This window comes from Lepisosteus oculatus, chromosome 5, assembly GCF_040954835.1.
Source record: "Lepisosteus oculatus isolate fLepOcu1 chromosome 5, fLepOcu1.hap2, whole genome shotgun sequence".
In the NCBI taxonomy this organism is placed as follows: domain Eukaryota; kingdom Metazoa; phylum Chordata; class Actinopteri; order Semionotiformes; family Lepisosteidae; genus Lepisosteus; species Lepisosteus oculatus.
This window is the reverse complement of record NC_090700.1, coordinates 17,902,319-17,914,425: the sequence shown is the minus strand read 5'-3', so window position 1 is coordinate 17,914,425 and position 12,107 is coordinate 17,902,319. Positions and strand designations below refer to the sequence as shown.

General features: G+C 35.2%; 1 protein-coding gene across 1 annotated transcript in view; it reads left to right on the top strand.

Annotated features, from left to right (window-relative positions):
* The window catches only part of gbe1a (glucan (1,4-alpha-), branching enzyme 1a), a 379,113-nt gene that overhangs the window by 127,591 nt on the left and 239,415 nt on the right, over positions 1 to 12,107 (top strand). Inside the window, exon 6 of the mRNA XM_015341997.2 lies at positions 9,356 to 9,446. Coding sequence (XP_015197483.1) covers positions 9,356 to 9,446 — 91 coding nt within the window. The remainder of the gene's footprint in view (positions 1 to 9,355; positions 9,447 to 12,107) is intronic.

The window sequence follows — 12,107 nt, the reverse complement described above, 5'->3', positions numbered from 1 at the left end:
GATATATATGATTTATATGATATAAAGTTTTATCTTTCTCCAAGATCAACTGAATATATTTCCCTTTAGGAAATACTATAGGAGACAGTATTGGATCCTGAAGAAAAATGTAGTTTTTGCCCAGTATTCAAGTATTCAGTCTCGATGAAGCACCGCTTTGTAACTAGTCAAGTAAATCACATACTGTACCAGTCCATATAAATCAGGCATGCTTCATTTAAAAAGTCTTTATACAGGGTTTAAAATGTTTAATTCTTCATCAGTAGTGTCTGTACAGAAAGGCCTTTCACAGAGTTGGGCCATAATAGGCATTAGGGAGTCGGACCTGCAAGATGAGCTCTGAATGATGCCAAATGCTTATCCTGATTTTCTGTTCAAAGTCAGATGTTCAAATTTCAGTTGTTAACCCAGATATGCTCTAGAAATGTCAACTAAATAAAAGATGACATGCATATTATGAAAACCCGTCCGTGTTTATTTAACAGATCCTCCTTTGTTATTCTTTTTAAAGTCTAATATCACTGACAGAAGCCAAAGACGTGAATGGAGCAGTAATTAAAAAGTGGGTGTGAGGCAGTCAGTGATTCTCTCATGTTAGGCTAGGCGCCTTGTGGAAACTGACAAGTTGCTGATTTGATGGCATCTCTGTGACAACAGCATTGGCTGCCGAGGTAGCTAATGCGCCAATTGTCCCTTTGCTGCCAATAAACCCTTTTCACACTTCCTGGTTTGTGACAACGAAGATGGTAATGTGTACCCAAACATCTGAGCTCTGCTATTTATATGAGGCAAGATGACTTTCAATTACGGCTAGAGCTTGTTTATTTCTATAACAATGTACACCCCCTCGGAGTCTATACATTTCAGTGGATAAAGTATGAAAGATAGTATGAAAGATATGGTGCTGACAGCTGCTTCAGATGTTTTCTTATGTGACTCTTTTTTAAAAGAATACGTTAAACCATTTTTATTTAAATGAGTGGCCTCAAACGCAGTACCTACAGGCGGCTGAGTGTCTCCTGGTTTTTGTTCCTCCTGAACATGGCTACATAGTTCAATAATCTAATTAAATAATTTAATTAACCATGTCTCCAAAGAGTTTTATTCATCTTTAATGACTTGAATGTTTTGAGAAATCAACTGTTCAGGGCTACAGGTACCATTCTGTATGTGCCTAGGAAAATAATTAGGTTAATTGTTCAATTGGCTATTCAAGTTGTACAAAAAAAAAACAGAAAGCACTAAGCCAGGTCAACCCTGGTCCTGAGAGCCACAGTCTAGATGGTAATCTCTAAACTGCACCTAATTTATGAACTACACTGAATTGTGCTGTGTCTTCTTGCATCCCTACAAGGGCAGATTCTTTTTTGGGAGAGTCCCAGTCTAGCAGGTTTTATGAGTTACCTTGAAATGTAGTTTTTAAACACCACAAACAATATTGTTTTGAATGCTTAAGCAGGTGATTTGTGCAGTTTAGAGATTATCTGAAAACAAAATACCAATAGCTGGCAACTCCAGAGGTTCCCGAAATGGCTGTAATGACTTAAACCACTTAATTTAGTAAATTGTTGAAAGATTCCATGTGTGACCTTGTTACCACAGACATTCCCTGATAAACGTACCAAGAAGAAGTCCACCTCTGCTCCCCTCTTTTAATAAACATCACAAATATCCTACTTGGCTACAAATCTTTAACAACATCATATCCATGCACCTGTGTACCTGTCTGGCCATAAGGTCATGGTTTATGGATAGCAAGAGGCTCCTTTTGCTTTCTAATAACAGCACTTCTTTTACTTTTTAATAACAGCAATATGGTAGCTAATCAAGATTCAGAGTTCGGGTACAAATAATTCATGGTATTATTCTCCTCTGAGCTACAATATCTGTATAATCCTATGATTTGATATCCAGCTCTAATATATTTCCTGGACATGCATTAGTGTATCATTACTGTCTTCCTGGAATTTTTGATGTACTTTAACTTAATAGCATGAGATGTAAACATTCATATCAAGGAAACAAATGATGTTCTCATGTGAAATGTAGTAAGATTTCTGCCTTGTCCTTGAAACTAACTTTTAAATAAGAAGGGCATGTGTTATCCCTCTCTGTGGCCATTTATTTTCTACTTGCACTGCTAAGAATCTGAATTCCTAGCAGTATGGCAAACCAGTGCACTCTTGAAAGCAATTTTCAAGCTCTGCCTCTGTTACAGAAGTATATCTCCTATCCTTGCATCATTAGGAAAAGAAATACATTATTGACAGAATATTGAAAGATGAGATGATTAAATGTTAAACATTGAGATTAGCCGAAAATATGAGAACAAAGATAAATGATGAAAGCAAGCACATATTTAACTGAACGCCTACTTCCGTTTTATCTGCAATAAAAAAAAATTATTGACATAACTGTCTTTTTGCGTGTGTGGTAGAAAGGAAACCTATAAATGCTGTACTCTGAGAAACTCTTTGAAGTTCTTACTGTGGCTGGGACTTCATCTTTGTTTATATGAAAAATGACAGATTTGATGTTTGCTTTTTTGATAAAAGATTTTGAAATCAATACACAAGTGTGTTAGGAGTTATGAACAAAAGGATCTTTAGTCTTCTGATGTAATTAATGTTCCTACAAAAGACCTGCCATGCTAAGTGACAAAGGGAGAACTTGCGTAGTGGCATATTCAGCTTGAGTGGGTGGTTCAGAACCATACAGGAAGACGACAACTAGAGAGTCTCAAAATAATAGACGCCCAAGTCTGAAAACACACCCGTTAGTTCTGGAACTATGGCAAATGTGCAGTAGGAGTGGGTTTAATAATACTGGATGTATTGTGATGGTCTGTCTTATGAAAGGCAGCAGGGTAAGTGTTATTCACATAAGATGTTTAGCCATGGTCTGTGGGTACCAGGAAATTAGGTTACTTTCAATCAGGGATCAGCAAAGATGTCCATTGGTTATTTCCAGTTGCTTTTAAGGGATGAAATGAGCTAACGCACTGTTTTCAATAATTAATTGTTGTCTTCTTTTTCCTTCTTTGGACAGACCCTTACAGATGTGCTCAGGCAAATGTTTATCATGGGGAATCTTAATACTGTATGTTCTTTCACAGATCTCCAGATGAGAGCTTCCAATGATCAAATTGTAGATAGTTCTGCCAATATAGTTGGACTCGTTTTGCCTTCAAAGACTAAAAGACTAATACAGTATGTATTTTCTTTGTCTCTAAGTCGCAAAACAGCCACGTTATTATTTCAAGAAGAAGCCACTGAAAGTCCTACTGTCCAAAAGAGCTGTTTCCTTAGCATTTCTTTCTTAAGGTGATTATTTAGGTAAGTTAGCATTCAGGAAAGCAGAATACACATGGAGAGCTGTGGTGTTCCAATTAACTGTGCATCACAAAGCATTTTACATCTCCTCATTCAGTAGTCTAAGAATCACCTTTTCAGCCACTGCAGCTGAGTGCACATGAACTAAATCCCATGAAATCCTTGTATAGAGTATTTGAATGGGATATGCAGTGTTCTGTCCACTTGAAACTGAAGGAATAACTGCATCAAGATTTTGTTCAAATAATGTCCTCATTAAAATAGTCCTTGTGTATATATAACATCCTTGAAGGGAAAATGAACTTAATTCAGATTCAAGCCATATATTTGTGGGTGGGTAAAAAAAATCCCACTTCTTGTGCAAATTCCTGCAAATGAGTTTCCTTGTGAGTTTGTATTAAGATAATGGTTGGATAGCTGTCTCAGTAGGAAATGCATCTTTTTCTTATGTGACACCAAGCTGTGATGGTTGTGTTCTGAGATCCTAGGGATTATTTACAGTATTGAGATTTTTTTATGTTCTGTGTGGGGGTTCTTTGGATCTTTCTGTATTACAAAAAGCACAATGGCAACAACAAGACTGTTTCATTAATTGAAAGCCCTTAACTAGGACAGAGAAATTCATAAAAAGACTTGCATAAAAAGAAAGAGAAAAATGATAAACATGTCACTGTTTTGAATTTGGTCATAAATATATTTTCAGTCGGTTGTAATGAGGCTTTGAAATTGCCTGTTGCTTCTATGCAACACCTTGTTCTATGCTGTGTGTATTTCATGAGAAAGCCTCACTTTACCAATAAATCAGAAAGTTGTCTTGGGTTCAATGCCATGATTCCTGATCTGATGGCACATAATAATATGGAACAGAAGGCTATCAGTTTTGCCTGAAGCAAATAATTAATATAATTCATTTACAGGTACTGTACTTCAATTATAAATGAACAAATTGCATTAAATTAATGTGAAGAAAAAATTTCACTGCTGTAAAATACTGTCTTTGATCCCAAGTAACCCTCAGTCAGTAACGATAAACTGTGATCAATATAGTTGATCAGAGTATTAACACCAAAATATAAAGGAAATCTTAACCTACAGTATATTTGACAAAAAAACAAAAAATGAAACTCTTAGTTTGATAAATATGTTCACTAATTTAATTGAATAATTCATGTTGAACTATGCTTCTGTATCACTCATATCTTTTTGATGTGTATTGAACACCTATTCATCCAACTGAGTAGCAGTGGTTTCGGTTAGCAGTTGAGTTAGCAATAGATTTTAATTAACAGTGCAAATGGGGTGCCAGTAAATATAATTAGAACTCCTTAGGTATCCTTTAAATGTTCATTTACTTCAGTAATCTAAATCACCTGAGCAATTAACACTTAACAATGTATTTTCCACCTCTTTAAGACTGATATCAATGCCTGGATGGAGTAAGATTGTGGCAAATTAAAAATATTCTGAAATTTGCAAGCATCAGTTTTAATAATCATAATCCCTTGTTTCCATATTACTATAGAAAAGTTTTATCAAAAAGACTACATAAGCTAAAAATGCTTAGTAGGCTGTGGTGTTTTTTAGTATAAATGCTTTTTAAATTGTAAAAATGTAATCACATTAAATGATAATTTAATGCTAAACCCATTAACAGTTTAACATTGACAGGTTAAAACAATGAATTTTATAACATAGCTTTTGTTTAATATACTATTTATCATGTTGTTGGAAGTAACATAGATTTGAAAAAGATTTTCTAACACGTAAATATTTTTTTTTATTTATTTGCTCTGGTGAAATACACAACTATATAAATGAACACAACTGTAAACTGGTTTGGATAAAAACAAAAAAAGGAATAATAAAAATGATAAGGAAAATTCAAGTATAACTCAGTGTCATGGGTTATAGAAACCGTGTGCAGTGTTAGAGCATCACAGCAGTGTTTTGCCTGATATGTGTGTTAGGATTCTGAAGAGTTTTATTAAATAAAGCGTAACAGAAGTCAAACATCAGCTTTAAAGAGGAATATGCGCTAGCTTTTGATATGCCTGGCAGAAGGTGAGAGAAGCTGGTGTGATTAAGGTCTTTGCCTTTAGCGGATGCTGTAGTCACCCCAATTATCTTTCAGAACTGCTAAACGTACTCATAGACCTGCAGCCGTGGATTTTTAATCCCATAGTAAAACTCATTTATGAACTTGTGCCGACATTTAATCCTTCTTTGCTCTGTGTGTCTCTTTTTATGGGGCTGGGTGAAACAGTTATAGCATTGATTCTGACTGAGATTACAGAAAGCTTGTGCTTCAGTCTCAGAAGCCTAAATTCACAGCCATCATACATTTGAAATTTGCTATGAATACTTCATTTTTAGTTTAGCATACATCATTGCATTGTTTGTTACCAGAGGTGCTAGTTTTGTTTAACTTTTAAAAAGCTGGTACCTCAAGGTACCTAAGTATTTACTGTAAATACCTCATATTTAGAATTAAGAGGTCAGAAGTAAAGACAAAAATTAAAATAATGTAGCTGATATTTCTTGCCATAATATTTTAGCACTTCTGCAAGTAGTACTTTATAGGTAATATGGCAGCATAGGGTAACAGAGATTCATGTGAACCTGCAAAAATATTTTGAAAACTATCCACTGTATTCTTGATTAATTAATAGTAAATATTGTACAGTATATATCTTTATATTATCTTTTGGTATTCAAAATTATTTTAACATTTTTGTGCTACACAAGGAGTGACTTACCCTAGTCCTGGTGGTCCCATTTTTGGCCTTAATACGAATGTCTACCATCAAAGATTAATTTAATTTTATCTAATGAAGGCAGTATTTTGTCAAATTGAGTAATTTAGGGTTTTGTTAGGATTAAATTCAGAACCAGTGATGGAAACTGCTGATATCATGACTATGAATATTAAAACCTTGTCCTACCAAAAAATAAAATGTTCTGTAAGAGCGACTCAACCCATCTAGCATCATAGGAGTTTCCTGAATAGGTATGTTCAATACTTCTTGAGAACTAGTAGTAGACCACTTTTCCTTGGTTTCCTTGTGAAAGAAGGCTGTTGTATGTGCCCTCACCTCAAGTGGCATGATAGTTCATACTGAAACAAAAATGTCTCATGTCAATTCATGCAGTCCAAGGGGTTTACAGTACCCAGATCTTAATCCCATTGAGCACATGTGAAAATGTGTGTGGAATCACATTTACTGAAGAGATTTATTGGCCTCTATGTGGTGAATGGACCCATATCTGAGTGCACAATTCAGTTCAGAGGATGTGGACCGAACCACATTAAAAACAGTATATTGTCATTTTTGGTGAAACAGCATGCTGTATATTATATATTTAGTGTATTAATATTGTGGTTTATAAAGTATACATCTTTGTACACATACTTTTTCATGCTGTTTCCTTTATAGTTTGCTCAAGAGTGCAATTGATGGATTTTTACATATTATAGCAGCAACTGGTTCTTTAATGGAATTAAAGACCACAGATGTCCTCTAACACTGTTGATAAAAAGATTAAGTCTTTCTTAGGGTTATACTGTATGTGATGTGAGAGAAGGAAAGGCAGCTTTATTGAAGCAATTCTGTTCAAGAGACACAACTGTATTTGCTCAAGCAACCCACAGTATAGGATCTTCAAATGAGCTAAGCTCCAAGGTTCCCTGGTATTCTGTATCCTGGCATCTCTTCTGCATTTCATTTCATGGAGCTTCTTGAAGAAGGAAACAGAAGCAGCCGAGTAACAAAAGGAGAACTCATTTTCACCTTGAAATTCTGTCACAGGTTATCAAAGCAAAACTTTTTAAGCCTGATAAAGAATAAAGACATAGTCTGCTGAAAAGACACCCGAGACTTCAAGTGTGGTTCAAAGAACTGTCAAAGAGTGCGTTTTTCACATTGGCTGTGTTTTGTCTTCCATTTAAAGGTGTAGGGGATTTGAAAGCCTCTGTGTGCACATGACTTGTTGACAGATATTGCTTGTGTCCCACAATGACCAGTACTGTTGGAAAAGCTTTTTTTAAGTGATTTGGGACTATTAAAATTAAGAAGCAGGTACTTAGGAGAATAGTCATAGAAGGTATTCTGTATGATGAACAAGAGAGTATCTACAGTATGTAGGTTAAATGAAAGTGAGTTTGCAGTACCTGCTTAAACACATGATGGATTTGTTGCTATTAACAGCAAATACATTTGGAGATTTCTTAAGAGAAATATAAAAGCTACTCTCATGGCATCACAAAAATATGAAAATAAAAGAATCTTGTGCTTAATAACATTTTAACTGCAATTATATTGGTGTGACTATGAGCAATCTGAGGGTACAAAAACACCTTCTTCAAATTAAAATTGTCAATATCTTATTACATGAACCTAAACAGAAAGAAAGCATGCAGTAATTGTAATGCTTACAAAGCTGCACAGGTAAAATTGAGGTCAGCTACATACAAGGTCATTAGTAGGACTCTCAAAATGTGCAATCAAGCAAGTCGTGGTATATGTGAAAGTGTGGGAGAAGTGTTACAAGAAAATGCATTTAATCATGGCTCATAATCCTCTCTTCTTTTTAATGATTATTAGTTGCTTTCACAGACCCCAATTATAGTTTTATCTTGCTGTGGCTGATGTTGATTTGGGTGAGGTGTTCCAAGGCTCATGCAGATTGGGGTCTGTAATGACGGATTTAGACTGTAATCTTGGAATCATCTAAACTAGCCTCAAACCCAGCATGGCCACTTAAGCAAATAAATGAACAGATAAAATGTTTCTTTTAAGTTGGAGCAATTAACTTTTTTCCCCTTTCTGTATATAAGTACCTTGAGGGGAACAACAAGAAAGATGCTCTCCATCCCCTTGCATAAGTTTATGTGCAGTCTGTCAGTAATACCCAAATACATTTTTTTTTAAAATAGACATCATTTTTAAAGCCCAAATGCAGTATTTGATGACGGGTTTCAGAGAAAAGGGAACAGGTCTTCAAGTACTGGATCTGTGATTAGAGAGAGAGTTGATGTTTTGATTCAGCCTGTGTCTACAGTAAATGTCTACTTAACTTGTGCATGCTGCTTTTCTATTCAACCTTAACATCAGAACAATGCTACACTTTTTATCATGAATGGTTCTGATTTTAATACAGAATGGTATCCAAACGTTTGATGTGTTGAGGAATGAAAGTGTGATCTGCTGTGACCACATTACATTGTCCTTGGGAGAATTTGTACATTAAAACTTGAGATTCCCAAGTTTCTGACTATAGACTGTGTACTTTTTTCTTGCGTCATCTAGAAATATATTAATTGGTTTTATAATGGTCTTTGTTACTTGAATATGATAATAAAAGAAGCTGAAAACCTGTTTGCTTTTTGAATAACTTTTCACACCCACACCAATTCCATATTTACTGTATACCTACATTGAAGACAGTAGTAAGAAAAATTAACCTTTTTTGTGTATGAAGGGCTGTACAATACATTTTATTTTTTGAAAATTACATTATTGATCCTGGTAGTCACATATGTTTCTTTTTAAGTCTTCTCTGACAGTCTGTAAGGAGTATATCCCCCTCAGTCTGAGTGTTTTCTAAAAATTAAATCAGTCACAATACTGTAATGTACAGTATGTGGAAAAGTATGACCAGACATTTCCAGTTTTCCCCAACTGTTTGCATTGAGGAATGCTGCCCTGAATCTGTCACTTCTCATCTGAGCTGTGTTTACAAAGACTACTGATTTTCCTTATTCTTTGCAGTTTGCTACTAGCAAAATGTTGAGAAATAAAATTATACTATTTAACCTTCCAAACCAATTTTTTGGGAGTTATATTATGTATGGAGAACCAGTGATTGTTGTTTGTAGGTTGTCTTGTTGCTTTTCATGTTTTCTACAGCTCTGCTATTATATGAATTAAGTCTAAAACAGAAAGCTCAAGGTTATGTACAGTATGAAGAACCAGTGATCTGTCATTCATAAGTAATTATTAGCATGTTTTATGTTTGTTTTGCAGGATACAACTGTATTCAAATGATGGCTATAATGGAACATGCATATTATGCCAGCTTTGGTTACCAAATCACAAGTTTCTTTGCTGCTTCCAGGTAAGCGTTTTGTAACTGGTAATTACGCATCTGACTGTGCTGAAGTTCCAGGCAGACATTTGATTTTGATCTTTAATTTGGTTTCTGCATTATTCTACCTGTTGATGTGTTTTCTATTTTTTAAGTTCTTATCAATTGAAAAGCAACATTTGTCACTCTGTAATATAGAACTCTCTCTGCATTTCATTTGGCAAGTTAATGGATTAGGGTGCTGTTTATTTACAGTATATAGGGTGAGGTCAAGCTAAATGCTTATAAAGGAGATTTAGCCATTTGCTGTGAATGTCATTCTATTTGATAAACACTTGTAAACACAAATCTGAAATTTCACAGATGAAATTAAATTAAATCTCATCTTATTTTTACCAGGTTTCTGATGGATTTCTCTTGTGTTGTGGACAATCATATGGTTTAAAGAGACATATTCTATAAAATCTTGAAGGTAGCTTTAGCCCCAAGCCACACACTGTCATTGCCATAGTTTTTCCTTCTGTCCATGCTGGAGGGAGGGGACTTGTATGGGAATTTATTACTTTTCCTTGGAAGATTGAAGTGTTCATTGGAACCTTTGGCTAAATTATCTTGACTGCATATCATTTTGTTCTTGGTAGTGGTGTTTGTCTTGTTATTAGTATTCATTTATTTAGCATCTTTTAAAAAAAGCTGCTTAATATTGAAAATTAAGAGTACTAGCACTGCATTGTGTAGAGATGTACAAATCAGAATTTCAAAAGTCAGCATAATGTTATGTTTTATGCAATAACAGCAAATAGAAGGAATTAGAGGTTCTAGTCCAGAAAGTGCTGCTCAGGTTTAGGGAGCTCCTTGGCATGTTTATAAGAAAATGTGTACAGTAAGTACTGTAACTCTATTTAAAGTGTTACCTATTAAAAGTTATTTAATAGGGCTCCGGGCCATCAGCCGCAAGCACTATAAGCCTGTATTTGAGGTGGCATGCAAATCCTGAGATTTCTATACTCTGTCCCACTATGAATGGCATGTACCATTCAGGGATTTAAAGGTCTTTAGGCTGGCATTACACATACACTCATCTCTTGCTCAGGGTGATTCATCTGACCATATAGTAGCTCATTTCTCCACTGCTCAGTTGTCCATTGCTTGTTCTCTGTGCACCAATGGACTCATAAACGTGCATTGCCAGATGTGATGAGTCATCATTCTCTACAAAGTTCTCGGTAGACAGTTTTTGATTAAACTGGCTGTGAGTGCCTCGGGTTTAAATTTGCAGTCAATTGATCTGCAGTTGCTCGCCTTATACTTCAAATTAATATGATCTCAGACTATGCACATCCAACCACTGGTGCCCTTTGAAGTATATACTTCAACCCCCTTTGCTGATGATGTCTCTCCCTTGGATTTCCATTCTTGTATCACCTTAGACACTGTTGCTTGTGAAATATCAGAAAGTTGAGGTGTATTGGTCTGCCAAGCAGCTCTCAAAATCAATGAGGTCTCCTCTTGCTGTCATGCTAAACATAATTATAGACAACCAGCCTGTACACCAATTTTATTCATTACTCTAAGTATGCTGGGATGTTATTTATGCATGAACTATACCAGTGAGGAAGCTCTTGCTTTTGTTACTTGGTGTCTCTTATTTATTCTGGAACTGTATTTTCATTTCTTTGTCCATTACCTCTACATACAGTACATATTGCATACATAGCCAATGTAATGAAAGATTTAAAAAATAATCGGTTTGTACCTGATTTTTTTTTTGCTATGTCAAAGGATCAATTTCTATCTCTGTGAAAATGTCTCTCCCTCTGCAATGGACTGGCATCCCATTCAGGATGTATCCTTCCCTGTACCTGTTGCTAACTGGGATAGTCTCAAGCTCCCCTAAAACCTTGTATTGGATATAATGATTAGAAAATGGGGGGATGTGGTGGATCTCTTAACTCTCATACAGCATTTTAAATCTATTAACTCTCAAATATCTCATTAATCTTCAAATACAACCTTATTGTGATTATAGTTTAAAGGTTCATTAGGGCTTCAGAAGGATATACAACAGAGATGAAGAAATCAAGCTCAGTAGTGCAAAGTCACACTTTTCAATTAATTTTCTATACATTCATGAACATATGTGTATCAAAATCTTAATGATTTATTTTTTCATTTTCCCACAAGGCACTTGTTTGAGTCTTTCTTCCAGATTTTAAATACATGGGCAGCAGCTAGCACACTAAATCATTGTGAAGGACTCTGACATGAGTGGTAATCTTCCTGTAAACACATTTACTGCTAATCCTGAAAGAAAGCCGTCTTAGATAAAGGTAGTCCCAAAAATAACGCTGAAAACGCACTTGGTAAAAGCAGCGAGGAGCCTAGCTTAATAAATGGATGATTTGTCAACAGTTTATTTATGTGCTTCTTTGCAGCAGCAGCCATATCCTGCCAGAGAATATTTTATAGATAAAGTGTAATGCATACAGAGTAATTTCACTCATGATTGATCATTCATAGCCATTTAAAACCTTACTGGCCAGATTCTCGGAAAAGCAGAGTAATATTATCTCAGCATGTTGTGTTTGCAGGAAAACTGATATTATGAATGCTGGTTAGGATCAGACGTCAGAAGACAATTACATGAAGGGTATACATAAGGAACTCTTGATAAAATAGGGCTTATCTCCA